The sequence below is a fragment of the Tripterygium wilfordii genome, chromosome 11 (assembly GCF_013401445.1).
Source record: "Tripterygium wilfordii isolate XIE 37 chromosome 11, ASM1340144v1, whole genome shotgun sequence".
NCBI lineage: Eukaryota > Viridiplantae > Streptophyta > Magnoliopsida > Celastrales > Celastraceae > Tripterygium > Tripterygium wilfordii.
Genome location: NC_052242.1, coordinates 9868302 through 9887178, shown reverse-complemented (window position 1 = coordinate 9887178; position 18877 = coordinate 9868302). Strand labels below are relative to the sequence as shown.

The 18877-nt window shown below is 34.8% G+C and overlaps 2 protein-coding genes and 1 pseudogene across 4 annotated transcripts; 2 read left to right on the top strand and 1 right to left on the bottom strand.

The window, feature by feature from the left end:
• Positions 1-793: 793 nt before the first annotated feature.
• Positions 794-2867, bottom strand: LOC120008580 (mitochondrial import inner membrane translocase subunit TIM23-3-like). 2 transcript variants are annotated; one of them, XM_038858955.1, is made up of 2 exons: positions 2122-2867; positions 794-1248 (listed from the first exon to the last, which is right to left on the bottom strand). In XM_038858955.1, exon 1 carries the CDS (start codon positions 2713-2715, stop codon positions 2164-2166), a length of 552 nt encoding a protein of 183 aa, XP_038714883.1. In that variant the 5' UTR covers positions 2716-2867; the 3' UTR covers positions 794-1248; positions 2122-2163. The 2 variants fall into 2 exon arrangements, with proteins under 2 accessions (XP_038714883.1, XP_038714882.1); XM_038858954.1 differs by having other exon boundaries at positions 794-1207.
• A 7021-nt stretch (positions 2868-9888) lies between these two features.
• On the top strand, positions 9889-16242 carry LOC120009760 (annotated as a pseudogene).
• Positions 16243-16459: 217 nt separating this feature from the next.
• LOC120009758 lies at positions 16460-18131 on the top strand. 2 transcript variants are annotated; one of them, XM_038860455.1, is made up of 6 exons: positions 16460-16732; positions 16823-16981; positions 17066-17103; positions 17235-17360; positions 17471-17554; positions 17856-18131. In XM_038860455.1, the coding sequence occupies exons 1-6, from the start codon at positions 16639-16641 to the stop codon at positions 17862-17864; spliced, it is 510 nt and encodes a 169-aa protein (XP_038716383.1). In that variant the 5' UTR covers positions 16460-16638; the 3' UTR covers positions 17865-18131. The 2 variants fall into 2 exon arrangements, with proteins under 2 accessions (XP_038716383.1, XP_038716382.1); XM_038860454.1 differs by having other exon boundaries at positions 17066-17146.
• The last annotated feature ends 746 nt before the right edge of the window (positions 18132-18877 follow it).

Sequence of the window (18877 nt, the reverse complement as noted above, 5' to 3'; positions counted from 1 at the left end):
GCAATGAAGGTAGGCTAGGTAGCTAGGGGAAGTCGAGAAAGACTTGCAGTTTGCTTTTGGACAAAAGTGCAGGTTTATTTCTATCATTTGACCTGAACCCAGTTGGGCCACTTCATACAAGGTGGGGCAAAATCAGGCTTTCTTAAAAGCCTATTATTGTTTTTGGGAAAATTCTAGAGTGGTGTTGATGCACCATACCATATACTATAAAATCTTCAAATGGTGGAATACACTTCGAGTGCACCATCCAGATCCAGTGTTGGCTACCGTCACAAGGAATTTATGGAGTCTGTATTGGTAGCAACATTGCGTCCGACCAAAGGACCAGATTAGCACCGGATGCTGTTGAGGTGATTTGTATAGGCGCTTGTATGTTTGGAGGATTGGATCAGTACATGCAGGCCAAATTTAGGATCCAAATCGTATGTCTAAAGAACAATTATTTTATCGTTCTCAATTACTCAAACGATACTCTTTAACCAATGCACTAGACTACATCCACTCACTTTTGGGTGAGATTTGGAGGGCTCCGCAATTCCCTAGAGTCTACGATTCATATATAATGATGCAGATAAAGTCAGACAAATTTTAAAAATATAAAAACAAAAATGCAATGGATATGACACAACTCTCAAAACATTTGATTCAAATTGTAGACTCTACCATTTGAAGCAAATTACAAAGCCCCCAGATCCCTTTCTCAAGTACACTACGCTGTAATCCACGCAACAAGCTTTCAGCTCAAAGCATGAAGAATTTTAATAGATGGGATAATGCCTGGAAAAGGGCAAGCTGCAGAAAAGTTTGGTTCCATCATTATTTATACCAACTCCAAATTTTCAAAACAAACTAGTCAGATATATCCTTGCATGACGTCCACTTGATCGACAGGAATCACGACCACTACACCCGCTAACACAATAAAAGGACCGTTTTGTTCAATATTGACGAGTCAGAAGAAAACTTATAAAGGAAAAGTTAGTACAATCAAAATTCAGAAAGAAGTTTCTCTATTCCATCTACTCCTGAAGCCCATTCACCTTTTCCTATTCATCCAATAAGAAGCGTTCAACACGGCCAATCCTGAATGTCCAAGAAGCGATGCAAGTAAGAAATCCAATCCAGGAAAGTCATCAATCCCACATCGGCTAGCCCTTTCTATCTCTGATTTCACTTGCCTCATGTACATAACAATTAATAGGATGTCCTGGAGTAAGAGCATGGAAGACAAGAACAATGATTTCCCATCTAAGATAATATACATAGAACATTAGAAACCAAACTCTAAGCAGCTATGATTATATTCACCATACAAGAGGTGTGATAGCATTCTACAGGTTAAAGTCAGGACTCAGGACGTAGCACAACTCAAAAATCATGTTAATTGAGAATGATGCAACAGCATTCGAACATATAATGCATCGAACAAACACCAATGATCAAAAACAACCATGAATAACTATTCTTGAATTATTAATTTAGAATTTGAGGAGAAGAAAGCTTTATCAAGGACCAATATAACAACTTTTATTACAAAAGTAGTGTAAATTAAGATAGAAATTCCCAAATTTCATGCACTCCCAAACAGTTCCTGACTTCCCATTCATTCCAAAACAAACAAGCCACGCCTAATCCTGAATATTTTCATACACCTCACAACTGATGTGTCCCCATAAAAACTGCGTATATAACCACCCAGATTTCAAATGCTCTCCTATTAATACCATATGACGCGGGCAGAAAATTTCAGAAGCCAAATCAACAACATTTCATAATTACATTTAACATACAAGAAGGTGCAACAGACACAGGACAAGTCATCACAAAGTTCAACCTTCAAAACTCAAAATAAAATTATTAATTGATAGTAATACATATAATAGCATTCTACCATACAAACACCATACAGTAGCAAGAATCCAGAGCAAACGTGCATGGTATTGACATCAATTCAATAATTCATAATTCGAAAATATGAGCAACTGTAAAAAGAGGAAATTTTCATCAAGGCCAAGTCAACAAATTGGATTCAAGATTACTGTAAGCATGGAGTTATCCACCTTATACCCAAATTTCATCCAAGTAAACGAAAATACTACAAAAAATTTGGAACTTGCAAACCTTTAAATCCCTAGAACCCCCAACCCCCAATATTCTCGCCGCTCAAATAGGAACGTATCTCTTCAATGCATGCTTCCCCGCCACCGCCATAGCAGCTGTGATCCCTCCAACAGCTCCCGCAATTGCAGCTGACCTAGGTCCCTTGGCCGCTCGATAAAGAGCTCCAGTGCCCAAACCCGCCAGAACGCTATTCAACACATCGTCGGAGTCCCTATAATGGTATAAGCCGCTCTCCAATCCCGCGAAAATCAACCCAACAACACCAAACGAGTTCCCAAACCTGCGACCAATTTGCCCCCCAGAATTGAGGACCCGATTTAGCCGGAGCTTGAAGGTGTCACCGGCCTCGGCTGCGCGAAGGCCCTCCAGTGATCCCTTGGCGCCGCCAAGAATTGAGCCGGCAAGGTACCCACAACCGGTGTAGTACTGGAGATTCTCGCCCCAAGATCGGCGGGACTTGGCGGCCTCTTCGTCGAAGAGGATTTCTGGTGATGTAGGGAGATTGTACAGGTTGTTGATGGGGACATCGTAGAGAGATTGGTACGGGTGGTACTGGCGGTATTTCTGCTCCCTTTGATCAGCTGGATCCGCCATTAGCGATTGAAAATTAGGGTTTCTTCCGGTGATGAAAAAGGGGGGCCAACTTTCGTTGTGGGTGTGAGAAAGATTAGGGCTTTTGACGGAGAGCGAGAGAGAATCCCCAGAAAAGGAGGGAGACGAGGAAAATACGTGGAGGTGTAGGGTTTAAGGCCAAAGATGCGGAAGTCGACGACTTGAAGTTTTTTTTCTAAAAAAAATTAATTTTTATTTCAAGTTAGGTTTTTATTAGGGTGTTGTTATACATACCCACTCTAATCTATACATATGAATACATCAACAAAAAGAGCAAGAAACTAAGAACTGACACGGACATATTCCACCATACTTGATTTAAAGAAACAAGAGTTGAGAATGAGAAATAAAGAGATGTTCCAATCACATTTTATCTCAATCACTTTAATTTAATTTTAAAAAAAATTCTTCACATAAGTTAGAAGTTGAAGTGAAACTATGTCAAATATTCCACTGGGTGCAATCTGCATATTAACCAAAAAATAATGGACGAAACAAAAAAATGAGACCCTCATATTTGTCATTCGAGTTCGTTTAGGGCCTCATATTTACAGTCAAAGCTCGGAGTTGACTTTTTCACATGTTTTATTTTAATTATGTTTTAATTTAGTAATTAGTCTTTTAGTTGGATTAGGGTTTCCTAAACATATTTAAGCCTTTGGGTCCTGTTTCGAATTTATTATTGAATTTTATAAAAATCTTTAGTTTTTACCTAACCTAGTGATAAACATGCTCAGATCTTGTCTTGTCCAATGTTATCTGTCTGAAGAGAATATATTCTCTATTAAAGTGTGTAACTCTTTAGTTACAACTATTCTGTACATTCCTATGTTCGTCTGTTTCCACCGATAATTCATCCTTACATTATGCATGTACAAGATGTAAAACCTGATGAAAATTTCAGTTTTTGGGCGATAGCTGTCTGTCTTGGTCTTCACGAAGATGCATGGGCAACTATCCGATATAACTTAATAGAAGAGTTGCACATATTCAGGACATAGTATGTTGCAATATTTGACAGTGATGACCAGTGGACTCGTGTTTACAACTCACTGAACTTCTTTGCATTAAATAGAGGAGCACCGATTGAGCATTGGATGACTATGCCAGACATGGGACTCTTGATTGCTTCAAAATTCAATGTGATATTACACGTTTTAAGTGCTGCATAGAGCTTCATGTATTTTCCACTTCGATCTACTCCACCACCATCGTATCAACATGTTGCTATCATTATCGGGTACGTAAATAATAATCACTACGTCCAGGTTGCATTGACAGAGGGTTACCCGATGCCTCCCATTATGCCTCAATGGGTTCACTTCAGGTATGATTGCGCAACTGCATGGGCTACCCTGTCTGCAGAGCGAATTTCATGCGTACATGCAGTATATGCGTCCTAGGTTTCCTTCTGAAATCATTGTGTTGGAATATTAGAAATGTAACATGTGTTAAATATGTTTGAATAAATTTGTATTAAATATCCAAGACTTTTGTGTTATTTGATTTTACCTCGTACAAAAGGGGAAAAATAAAAAATTCAATCGGATTCAACGAATTGTTGAAGTCCGCAAAAGGGGATTGTAAGAAGGGCAAAATCCAAGACAAGGAGTAGGGGGGAGAGAGATGGCTAGATTTGTGAATAAAATAAAAAAAAAACACTCTAACTAACGAGAATAACATTATACTCCTATTTAATTATTAATTATTAATAGAAGAATTGAAGTTAATTGGGCCCAAAACTTCTTTGAGCAAGCAAAATTGTGAGTGTACCTTCTACTAAAAAATGTTACTTATTCTAGGGCTAAAATATTATATATATCCTTAAACTATCACATTTTTCTTATTTCTATCCTTAAACTATAATATTTCTCTTTTCTATCCTTAAAGTATCAATTTGAGCATCATTCTTGTCCCGAGTCAACATCCCGATATTGACTCTGGTAAAATTGCTGATGTGGCATCAAATCTCCGATGAACATTGCACATGGCTTGATGACAGAGGCAAAATAATTTTTTTATTTCATTTCTTTCCCCCCGTGAAATTAATTAATAATAAAAAAAAAAACTTGCAAATCAAAGTAAAGACCATTCCCGAAGAACATGAGAGGATTGATGATAACTTTGAACACCAGATGAATGGAGCATTGATACTGATCCGACAGATGAGATGACCCGCTCGACCCATCACTCTCATCCTTGGGGGAGGAAGATCACATCAGCCATGGCTTCCTTTCCCTTTCATCTACTTATGTTATTCTCTACACAAAGCCGAAATCAACATTACACCTCCAATCACTTACTTTGAAGTGACAAACCCATTAGGGTCCCCAAGCCCAAACGTTGCCCACATCGGAATCTCCAAAATTATGACTTTGGCTCTTGTTCTTACAAAATCACGACATGGGATGCGACCTGTGCGGCGTCTTCAGCTGCCATGGATTTGTGCGACCTGTTCTTGCAAAATCACGACCTTCGTCATGGGTCTGCCGCTAAAAGGAAGCACCATGGGTTCTCTCCGAAGCCACCGAAACCATATTAAGGTTTAGTCCCTTGCAAATTGAGAATGTTCTTCCCTGTGTGGAATTTGGGTTTGTTATTTGTTTATATTCTTAAAATCTTTAAAATTGTACAGGTGTAAATTTATTAATTAAAAGTTAATTTTTTATATGGCAGGTGTAAAATTAGTGAATAAAAAATTTTAAAATATTTACACGTAAACATTCTTGCCGGAGTCAACATCGGGATGTTGACTCGAGACAAAAATGATGCATAAATTGATACTTTAAGGATATAAAGGACAAATATCATAGTTTAAGGATAGAAATGAGAAAAATGTGATAGTGTAAGGATATATATAATATTTTAGCCCTTATTCTAGATATCAATTACAGAAGCGCGTTCATTAAAAAAAAAAATTATAGAAGGGAATGTCAAATGACTAAATGGTGTGGAAAAAGAAAAAAAATAAAGTATAAAATAATGAGGTGGACTTATATATAGTTTTTTATCTCTCAATTCCCGAGACACCCAGATTGATAGATAAGCAGAGAAATTAAGAGAGAGAAGAAGGTGAGGGAGCCCAAATCGAGTGGCAGAGAGAGACAGTACTACAGTAGGGAATAGGGTGGGTTTATATAGTAAATAGGGTGGGTATTTTTAGAAATTCCCTAAATTATTATTATTATTTAGTTATCTTGTTTTTGTAAAAAACAAAAAGGGGTGTTCTCTCTTATTAGGGTTGTAAAAAAAAACCGCGCAAACTGAATGGACCCCAAATTGACCGATTGGTCGGTTATTATAAAATATATATTAGTGACGACCGATCGAAAACCCAAAAAAACTGACCAAACCCTCAATCACCGATCAAATGGTTGGTTAAATTTATGTCAAAAACTGGGAAAGAAAATTGACCGAACCAACCGTTTGACACCCCTATCTCTTACCCTATTATTGAAAAATTTTCTTATAATCATTTATTTTTAACCTCTATAAATTAATACACTTAGGATCATAAAAATTTATTAATTAATCAAGATATTATTTAATCACTAAATTAATAATTTGTTATTTTCAACATTAATTCATAAAAATTAATTTATCAAGATATTTATTATTTTTTCAAAATATTTTTTTTCCAAATTCTTAAAATTTGGATCAATATATCTTCCCAAAAATCACGATAAAAGAAAACTCAAATTGAATAAAAACTTATGTACTAGTTACGACTTTAATAAATATATATATATATATATATGTATGTATATGTATGTATTAATTAATAGATCATTTTCCTAAATGAACACATCTCTATTTTTTTTTTCTCAGAGATGTTAACGTGTAATTTAGTAGCAACTAGTGTCTCAAATCCTTGGATTAAAGCATGTTTTTTAGAATTATTTGTTGAAAAACCAAATTCAATTGTTTTAATAAAACACCTTCAAAAACATATATATAAATCATTTTTATTGTTAAGTTAAATTTTTTTTATTCTAGAAAATGATATGTAATATAGCTCTAAAAATTCTTTACTATTGATTTTTTTTAATTTTTTGTTATATTTAAGGTAATAGTATATAATAACAGAATAGTAATTAAATTATTTTTTAAAGTTTTCCTTTTTTCTGTTTTTAAAATTTTGTATCATATGCCTCAACGGATGAGTTTTAAATTATTTTACTTTTAAGTAATAATATAGAATAGTAAATTCTTATTCTTTATCTCATGTTCATTCTCATTTCCAACCAAATTTACTCTAAATTATAGCTCATTTTTAATTCCCTTTAGCAGCCAAATTTACTCTAAATTATAGCTTGCTCATGATGCTTTTCGGTGTTAGAACCCACAAATTAAATCAAGTCAGACTCTCATTTGATAAATTTTTGATAGTTTTGGTTTTTTTTCCTTGACTAGAAGTAGAATTCTTCCCATACCAGTGAGAGGGACAAAGTAAATACTCGAGATTAAAGTTTTTAAACCAAATTGTGTATCAAACCTTCTAAATTGAAAGTTCAAGATTTTTGAAATTCAACCAGTATGATGAAAGTTGAATCTGATTTATATTACATAATAAATTAATAAATATTTAATTATATACTACATATACATAACTCAAAAAAAATGAAATATCTCCGTACTTTTAGAAAATAGGCTTAAGCCCAGTTCAACGCTCATTGGGTTATAACAGAAGTACATGCATTTTTTTCTGTAGATATGCAAAATAGGCTAAATATACTAATAGACAAACTTTAGTGGTGTCTTGCATGAGGTACCCAAAATAGGTAGGTTTGGACTTACTGTTAGAGTAAGTCTAACGCATCCCTTAAAATAGGGTAAAAACTATTTTAAGGATCATTTTTGGCTTTTTGTTATAACTGTGCACAATTCGGTTTTAATCGATTAATCGAATCGGACCAACCGACCGTTAACCGAATTTATCGGTTAATGTTAACCAATCGAGTGGTTCGGTTAAAGGTTTGTGAGCGTTTTGGTTTTCGATTAATGGTTCGGTTAACATAAAAAATTAACCAAATTAACCGAACCGAAAATATAGCATATTATATAAATATATAATATATATAATAATATGTGTACATATATATAATATGATTATTCTTATAAATATATAATTATGTTATTAATTTTCCACATATTAATAATTTAATACTTATATTCTTCTAAAAAAAATCTATTAATACTTTATACTTATATAAAAATCCAAAATAAATATAATATACATCAATTAATAAGTATTAATTCATGTTACCAAGTACCAACTTAGTAACTTACCATGTAATGTAACACCTTCAATATACTATATATTTATATTTATCAAGATTAAATATGATAATGAAATTAATAATATGACAAAACAAATACTATAAACCATTAAACCCTAAATCCTAAGGTTAAAGGTCCCAACAATATAAAACCTTAAACCTTTTGTTTTTTTTTAAATGGGAACCCTATAAAACCTTATGAATGTAAACCCTAAACCCTATTAACTATATATCTATAGTCATGTTATAAACTTAAACCCTAACTAATAAAACACTAAACCTATAAAACTATACTCTAATAATATAAACCCTAAACTCTAACATTATAAAACATTAAACCTTTTGTTTTTTTAAAATGGGAACCCTAAATCATATAAAACCTTGTGAATGTAAACCCTAAACCCTATTAACTATATAACTATAGTCATATTATAAACTTAAACCCTGATCGATAAAACACTAAACCTCTAAAATTATACTCTAATAATATAAACCCTAAACTCTAACACTATAAAACCTTAAACCTTTTTTTTTTTAAATGGGAACCTTAAACCTTATAAATGTAAACCCTAAATCATAGTTTTTAAACTCGGACCGACCCATCAGTCTGACCGTCAAACCCGTAAACCGACAACCTTCACTGTTCGTTGCATACAAAAGACCTTATAAGCATTAAACCGACAAAAAAACCGACGGTTTTTCAAAAAATCGTGAACCGTCGATTTATTTAAAAACCGGCTATTTGACAAAATGTCCATTTTATACACCAAAGAGTGAGTTCTGCAAGCGGCATCAGCACTCCATTTATTTACACGTACACAGCTTTGAAGATACGTCTTCTCTTTGCCTTTTATAGGCTCCACCTTGACCACCTTCCACATTCTTAAGCGATGTGGGATTTATGTAAGGCGTCAAAGTTCAACACTTTAGTCTTTAGCAATCATTTCACTGGTCCCACAATCACATTGAATAATAAAATAGTGAACCTACTTGGTGGTTGGTAACAGGGCCAAACGTGGGCTCGATTTCCAAGCCCATACCTTAGAGCAAAACAAAATTGATTTGAAAAGTCCATGTACTCTCCATACAGGCTTGTGAATGAGAATTGATGCACATAACGTGTTTAGCGAGATGCCTAGAATTAAGGCTGAATCGTACATGTATACTCCTCCAATTTCCTATATAATATATAGTTATATAGTATATAACTATTAAACTATAAATATTTATTATTTTATTATTTATTAAAAACCTGCGGTTCAACCTCCTTCATAATGGTTGAACCTCGAAACCCTTGACCCTTCAGCCTTAACGGTTCGATGCGTGGGTCGGGTTTAAAAACTATGCCCTAAACCCTATTAACTATATAACTATAGTTATGTTATAAACTTAAACCCTAACCGATAAAACACTAAACCTATAAAATTATACCCTAATAATGTCAACCCTAAACCCTAACACTATAAAACCTTAAACCTTTTGGTTTTTTTAAATGGGAACCCTAAACTCTATAAAACCTTATGAATGTAAACCCTAAACCCTATTAACTATAAATTTAAACCCTAAAGTTATAAATCCTAAACTCTAACATTATAAATCATATTATATGCAAAATTAGTAACACATTCCACATAATATAAATATATAATAAATGATTAAAAGATCATGTTGTAGGATATGCTATTATTTATTATTGATTAGGTAATAAATGATAAAATGATTAAAAGATCAGATTATTTATTAATATGTTATTATTATTTATTAAAATATATTTATGTACTATAATTCTGGGCCATTGATCTAAAAAGTTCAATGACCCAGATCTAGGGCAACATCCAAATGAATGAAATGAATCAAATGATAGGCATTAGGCAATGCAACTATCCCTATCTTCACTACTCAGTCTTCAGTTCTTCTTCTTCCTTCTACTTCACTACTGGTCTGCTGGATGTCTTGCTTACTGTTCACATAGTAATAGAACATAGGGATCTTCTTCTAGCTCAAGAGTACTCGAGGTAACACCATCTTTTCTTGCTCAAAGTTCAATATAATGTACAGATTCCCATTCAAATCATAACTGAAGGAAAAAACACACAATTTTATTTTTAGTGCCTAAACTTTGAGCTTGATCACAACCTCCTCCCGTCGAGATTAAATGAATGACAGAGGTGAAAACAACTGCAAACCACATTATTCAAGTTCATATTGGCTTAGTTCGAAGTCAAGGATTGGAGTATTCTCTTTCATCCTCTACTTGTTATAGATCCATCTTAATGTAGTCTACACGTTTTGGGTTTAATGTCTGTATTTGATTGTACTTTAACTCATCCTTAGGTTATCAATGATTGATAATCATGGTCAATCTGAAGCAGATACAAGAGCTTCTCCATCTCCTATCAATCCTGTGCCTAGTATCAATGAAATGAATAACAACTTGCACACTTCTAGCTCTACATCTGCCCCTACAGTAGGATCAATTCAGCAACTGCCAGATTCAGATGGAAATTTAAAGGGAAAATGAAAGGCAACTAAGGAGAGGAGTGAAGTATGGGAACACTTCACAAGGGATAAAGAAAAAAAGAAAAGTACTTGCAATCACTGTAAAAAGGTACAATGTCCAGACTAAAATGCAGTTTGTGGAGAGAGAAAGAGAAGCTGAGACTTGATAACTCTTGATGTTTTGAGGATTTTCCGAGAGATAGTAAAGTCCTTGATAAAAGAAGCCTTCACCAATCGTCTTCTTGGTGATAAGGTCCTAAAAAATAACCGTGTGAGGCAAGAAAATGGCACGACAATTTAGAGTTTGAGTAAGTTTGCTAACAAAGATCAACTGAACTGGAAAAGAAGGCATATACAAAGCTATGAACTCCACATCTTTAGAGACTAGTTTGATTTTTGCTTTACCGAGAACAGAGACATCTTTCCCATTGGCAATTGACACATGAGTTGGAGGAAAAAAAGTTTTGAAATCATACAAATTTGTGATTTTGTTTGTCATATGATCAGTGACACCAGAATCAATGACCCAAAGATTATGCACAATACTAAACTCTAAAGCAGTTGAGAGAGCAGTCAATATACCTTCGACGTTGTCGTGTCCAAAGTTTGCCAAAAAACCAGCAAACTTACCAAGAAGAGCTGCCACATTCGAGTTTTCGGAGGTTGATGATCCTTGATCACCTTTGTTCTAGAGATATGCAGCAAAGTCATTAATAAATGAAATTGGATTAGAGTTTACTGCATCTCCAGATGAAGAATTAATGGAAGAGGCAGCAACATGAGCTCTATAATCAATCGTTTTTTGAGAACCCTTGTTGTTAGCAAATTTGGGTATCAATTCAGGATGAAGGATCCAACAACGCTCAATTGAATGTCCCAGATTATGACAATGTTGACACTTCAAGTCTGGTCGGTTACCTTTCTACGACCTATCATCATGGTTGCGTCTATTCACAGCAAAAGCACGAGTCTTAGTTGCACTATTTTTTGGTTCCAAATTCATGACCTTCCTCCTCACTTCTTCACGCTGGATAGTGGCACAAACAATACCCAATGATGGAAGTTGTGAAGTCATGAGAATATGATTGCGAAGGTCTTCATAATCCTGACCAAGACTTGCTAACAACTGAAAAATTTTGTCTTCTTCGATTCGTTTACGGAGTACTTTCTCATCAGCAGTATGAGGACGATAAACCTCAAGTTCATGCCACAACCGTTTGAGACTCCCAAGTAGTTGTATAAACGGCTTCCCATCTTGTTGCAAATTTGCAATATCTCGCTTGATTTGAAAAATCCGGGCTGAATTATTTTGTTGTCCATACATCTCATGGACTGCCTTCCACATATGAAAAGCAGATTCTGAATAGCTGAAAATTTCGACAATATGCCAATCCATGGAATTGAGAATCCATGACATAACAAGTTGATCCTTGCTTTCCCAGGTTGCATAATCTGGAGAATTGTAATCTAGAGGAGAATCATTGATATGACCAAGTTTGGATCTTCCACCAAGAGCAAGAGTTATTGCTCTCGACCAAGGAAGATAGTTGAATTCATTTAGCAAAGTAGAACTCAACCTTTGATTCGGATTGACTTCGGCTTCTATATTGGTTGACAAGGTGGAACCAGTTACCTTAGAAGAAGTAATGGCTCCTAAATTTTCAATATCAAACTTGTTATCTGCCATAGTCGATTGACAAGGAAAAATAAATTGAAGGAGCTACAACTGCTCCGATACCATGAACAAAAAGAGAAGAGAAAGAGGATGCAAAGCAAAAAGATATTCTGTATATTGTGTTGATCTCTCGGTTACAAGCATAACATATATAGCTACATATTGACATTGATTAGGACTAAATATTTTCTTGCCTTAACAACAAGCATTGACTCTATAATTAAGGGTAAAGATATATACAAATCATATAAACACAATGACGTAATCTCTATTAATTCGCCAATATGAAGACTATGGGTATGCGGTGTCATGAGCTGAAGTCCAAAAGAACACAGTCAACCTAGTCGGGGTGTCTCAAATTTGAGTAGCGTGACTAAAGTTTACCTAAGGTCAAAGAAAACGTTAGCGGAGTCCACTCTCTAGCTTTCTCCGACAGACTGCAACGGCGGACGGCCACGAAGAGGCAGCCAGTGCTCTATACCTTAGCATCTCTCAGGCCATCTATCCGATTGTCAAAAGCTCCTTCTATTCTATCAAAAGCTGCCATTAATAAGGTAATTTCCCTATCACATTTGATAAAGCTGATTCCCGTTTCTTTTCCCAATTTGCTGGCCCATTCTGACGTTGAATAATTTCCTTTCGCATAATGTTGATGTCGAAATGGACGTTTCTGGCATGGACTTCTATGGAAAAATTTTCAAGAACTGGAACACAATTTTAGAACTATGCCGCACTGCTAGTGTTTCACATGAACGCATGGAAGCAGAAACCATTCACCATACCTCAATTCCTATCATTTTTATATCATATTTTGTTGATTTCTTCTCTGTCCTTGATTGTGTTTATATGGTTTACATGCTCATCTTCCTTCTTTTTTTTCTCTCTGTTTTTTTTTTTATTGTACTTGGACCAATCTAATTTATTCCTTTTTCTATGATAAGTATCTGAGTGCGAGAAAATATATTGAATTTTCAATAGAAAATTCTTTCGTTCGAATGGATAGGATATGGCCATTGACTATGCTGCGAAATCCATTATTTTCTGACATATATTGTAGATGGATAGTACTAATAGTGCTTTACTAAATTTAACCAGATTGATAAAAAATGTTCTTGTATCCAATGCAGCTTTCGTTTGAATAAATGCGTTGTTCCGGTGGGGGGGGGGGATGTTGCTAATGGGTTCCTGTGCAGGAAGAGCGCTTCATCTACACCCTTCTCCAATTTTTATATATGTCGATGATAGAAAAAACTTAGCATAATACTTATTCAAGTGCATCGAATTTCTCTTTTGCTATAATATGCAATATTGGGTTGTGGAGGAAAAATTGGTGTTTTTTTACACATGTTGTGTTATGTCTTGCTGCAGTGTCTATTAATAAGTTAACAACCTAACCAATGGAGGAGAATGTATTGGCATCCGTACACTCCACTGTTTTTAAAGAATCCGAAACTCTGGAAGATAGATGCATCAAGATCGAGGGTTATGATTTCAACCAGGGAGTTAACTATCCTAAGCTTCTCAAATCAATGGTCTCCACGGGCTTTCAGGCTTCCAATCTCGGAGATGCAATTGAAGTTGTTAATCAGATGGTTAGTTCCCCGGATCCTCTTTCTATTTACTTACACGATTCGTTGTTGACATCTGACTTTGATCTATTCTTTGTTATTATAAATTATTTGGTTAATGGGATTGAAGCTTGATTGGAGGCTTTCCAATGAGAATATAACTGAAAACTGCAGTGATGAGGAAACAGACCCAGCCTATAGAGAGTCTGTGAGATGCAAAGTGTTCCTGGGCTTTACTTCCAATCTAATTTCTTCTGGTGTTAGAGATACAATTTGCTATCTTGTTCAGCATCATATGGTGAGTAACACATTGATTCAAAAACTTTGGTGCTGTATTAATGCATTGTTTATATAATTATCTTTGAGTTATCTGACGGTAGGTCGTTGGATTAGTACATCGTCCTTATTATATTACATTTTTGTTTTGGAAATTAAGGACAATCCAATCTTAATTTTTTGTTTATAATTGAGAATTTGAGATCATATACAACTCAGCTAGGCCAGCTCTGCTGGAATGCCTTGTGATAAAATAATGGACTTAAGAAATGATTAAGTTACAACTACTTTGTTATATTGTCTTAGAATGATGAGTGAGTGACTACTGTGTTTGCATCCTTAGACTTTCACCTTTTCTTTTGGTAGCACTCTTTTATGGCGATACTATAAATGCCTCTGTTTTCTACCTCTAATTGTTATTAACTTTAGTCTTTGGGGATGCTTTTTGGTTGGGTATTTAGCTACCAAGTATGGCGGCCCTCCTACCAGTGAAATTGGCAGGTCATTTCAATTTTTGACCAGATGTTGAAAGATCAAATTGAAAAGGTACTTTTTTTTCCCCTCACAGTTCCTTATTCACAAACTTAATTACAGTTCTTGGCCTTCAATGACATATTTTATCAGCAACTGATCTTATTAGCTGCGGAGGATCAATTAGGATTTCTCTGCGTAAAATCGTATTTGGATGACGATCCTTGAGTTTATTGTATACCAAAATTTAAATTTCAAAGTTCTTCATAACTTAATTACAGTTATTGTTTTGGCTTTAATGAACATTCGAAGTAATAATTGAAGAAGCTGTTGTAGTCTTGATATATAAATGAACATGCATCATATAATACTGGCTGTGACCTTAGTTTTTCTCCCCTTCTTACTTTTACTTTCACAGAATGTTTCATGGACACCATCCAAAGTAAATTCTCGCTTGGGAAGAGAAATTAATAATGAGAGTTCATATCTTTATTGGGCATACAAGGTAAGCAAAGCTACTGTCAAGCCCTAATCTCCAGAAAATTCAATCATTTTTTATTTTTATTTCATTATCCTGCTGATCTATATTATTGAAATTCTATGGATAATTTGCATCTGTTCCATTATGTTCAATGATTCATTTAAAATGACTGCTTTGGAAGTGGATGGAAGTACAACTCTGAACTTTGAACTCCCCTTTTGTTTTTTGTTGTGTTACCAGTTCAAATCTTTTGATTCTCTTGTCACATTTATGGTTTTATAATGGATAATGACATTGTAATTTGGAGATCCAATGATACTTTTTGTTGATATTTCCTAGAACAACATTCCGGTATTTTGTCCGGGGTTAACAGATGGATCTCTTGGTGACATGCTTTATTTTCACTACTTCCACAGCCCAGGTCTAATTATTGACATAGTGCAAGGTAGGTGTTTCCTGCTTACATGTTTTTTCATGGTGATAGTTGAAGAGTTTGAGATGTTGATTGAAACCCTTTGACTAGATATCAGGGCCATGAATGGTGAAGCTGTCCATGCACACCCTAGAAAAACTGGAATGATAATTCTTGGTGGGGGACTGCCTAAGCATCACATTTGCAATGCCAATATGATGCGTAATGGTGCAGATTATGCCGTCTTCATTAATACAGCGCAAGAGTTTGATGGGAGTGACTCTGGTGCCCATCCTGATGAGGCAGTATCCTGGGGAAAAATACGTGCTTCTGCTAAAAATGTAAAGGTATGATTCATTTAAGTATTTAACCCTTGTTTTTTTCTTTGGCTGTTTCCATATGACTTCTGTTACCAATGACTCTTAATATCAATGATTTCATAAAAATATACATTGTATCTCCATTGTATTCCAATGGCAATGTAGTTGTGCCTGGTTAATTGTCTTGGTTTATGTGTATCTGCTCTATTAACATATGATCCTGATTAATCTCTTTGTTCTCGATTGGAATTACCCAGGTACATTGTGATGCAACTATTGCATTTCCTCTACTTGTTGCAGAAACCTTTGCATCGAGGGCAAAGAGATCTGTCAACCCATGACGTTTAGACCTAATACAATTTTTGGGCAGTGCCGATCCATTTAATAGCTAAATCCAACCTTTTCTCAATAAATATGTCAATTGGCTAAGGGTGTTGAACCGATCTGTGGTACCGAGAATACGATGCGGCTATTCAAACGATTGATGTGGTGATCACATTTATGAAGAGTGAATTTGAGATGTCAAAATACTCTGCAGCTAGACATGTCTGATAGATATATTGTTTGTGTTCCTTTCTTTCCATATAGTCCAGAAAATCCAGATGTCACAGTATTTAATGACCCTAAACTACTTTTGGAGGTTTTTGAGTCATGTTATGTGGCTACTTAATTGACAAGCAAATAGAAAATGGAGTCACCGGATCTAAAGATAGTATAGTAACATAAATGCCTAAATAAGTGACAAATAATTGATTGCATTTTCAGGCATTTCGATTTATCCTATGCCTCCTTTCTTTGGTTATTATCTATAGTAACACACATACTACATCTTCATAATCCCTGACCGAGTGGGTCTTTATCTAATTTTTGTTTGGTTTCCAAGAAGAAAAAGAAGTCCTCTGTTGTTTTCTTGAGAAGACATTCATGGCTTCCTCTAAAAGCACAGCTTTCCTAGCTTTGCTTCTGGTATTGCTTGCAGTTATTGCTGTGGGAGATGACGTGCTATCTGATTTCAATGGTACTGTAGCCGCTCTATGTATCTCATACACATATAATATACTATGGCTATGGTTTATAAAACTGTTGTGTTTGCTGGTGGTGATTGCAGAGATGGTGTGTGAAGAAGTAAACTGTGGGAAGGGGAGATGCAAAGCAGGTATAGGATATGCATTCAACTACATATGCAAATGCGATCGCGGTTGGAAGAGAACTGAAGACGATGATGTGAATGATGCTGCACCATTCTTACCTTGTGTGATCCCAAATTGTAAGTCACTCTTGCACTAATTTTCTTCTATTTAGTGTCTTTTTTTTTGTCGTGAAAACTTGATGATGATATTTGGCTGTGCAGGTAGTCTAGACTACTCATGCCAGCCCGCACCACCTCCGGTACCTGAAACACAAGTTCCACTCAACATATCTTTCTTCGATCGTAGATTCTCCCATAACTTTTCAATTCTTTATCATCGTAATCATTTTATTTAGTTGCTTGATTGATGATTTTATGTTTGCTATTTTAGCTTGTTATTGGGCGTACTGCGGAGAAGGAAGTTGCACAAGGGCCGAAACATATACGTTTGAGTGTTCGTGCAAATCAGGGTTCTATAATCTTCTCGACACCTCTTATTTCCCATGCTACAGCGACTGTAAGAACACTGACAGTCAGTTTAAGCTTTTAGCGTAAACAGTGTTTCACTCACATATATGTTCATAGTAGTACTAACAGTACAAGACTGAAACATTATGAATTTTGAAGGTACAATTGGATCCGATTGTTCACGTCTCGGAATTAAAGTTGCAAATCAGAAAACAACCACCAATGGTCAGACTAGGAGTCCAGGTCAGAATTTATTCAATTCTACTAGTGACATACTCTTCATGTCTTGTTCCTTTGTTTTATTTTTCCTGGAAAGTTTTGTTTCACACGTTCATTACGTCAGTAATCTTCTGCTAGTCATAAAGAAAATCTATATATGCAAGAGCAGTTTTCTCTTGCTGATTTTAAAGACTCTGCCCAGATAACTTGTCAACTGTGCTAAATATATTAAATGAATACAAAAGAAAACCTGTTCAAACAATAATAACATTTGTATCGATCTTTTTACCATACAGTGTCCATTTTTTTGTTCTCTGTTATGCAGCAACCATAATTCGGCCAGGGAATTTCCACCAGATGATTATGTTGATAATGTCCATGGCTTTGGCTCTGAGGAAGTAGCACTCCATGTGTTGAAGCAAGAACTCAGTTCATCAACTTGGTTGTATCATTATGTAGAATATCCTTTTAGCTTCTTTTGTTCATAGTAGTACTGTACATGCAAGGCACAGCAAATCTTAGTGGAGATTTGTTCATGTTGTTTGTCGTATAAAAGAGCTAGAGAGTGTAAAATTTGATTACATATAGTTGTTTTCATTAATTCAATTTTTCTTCTTATAAGCTCTGCTTTTATTCTTTTAATGTGTACTTGTAGTATGATGAATACTCGCCACACGGGATGGGGCTCAAGTCTAGCGTCACAAGTTTGGACCTAATTGGTCTTCATCTTTGTCTCAAGACAACAATCAATACAAGGGTTCGTTTTTCCTGCTTGAGTAAAAATGGTGGTAAACTTTAGTCACATCCCTAAGTTTACTAAAGACACCCCTACTTACTTTGACTTCGCATTGATCACGTATTTTTTCAGTCCTCTGCTCATAACACCTCGTGTCCGTTTGGTAAAGCGGTTATATTGATTTTTAATGTTAGCGAAAAAGCTGTGGGAAAAAAATTGTTAAATGCTGTAGGGTGTTTAGCGAATTAAAAAACTGACGCTAGCGGAAAAATATTTTAGATTTTATAATATTATAAATTAAAATTTTATAATAATTTGTTTAAAAAATTAGTCTAAAAAGTATATAATATTATAAATCTATCTAGTATAAATATAAATCTATTTAACATTAATATGAATATATTTAATATGAATAATATGTATAATATAAATATGCATTTATTAAATATATAAATATATTTAAAATAAAATAAATCCATTTAATATAAATATAAATCTATTTAATATGAATAATATGTTTTGGCGTGGGTCCAATGCAAAAAGGCGTGGGACCCACATCAAATTTTTTTTAAAAAAAGTAATTTTGGGGCGGGTTTGACAATCAACTCTAG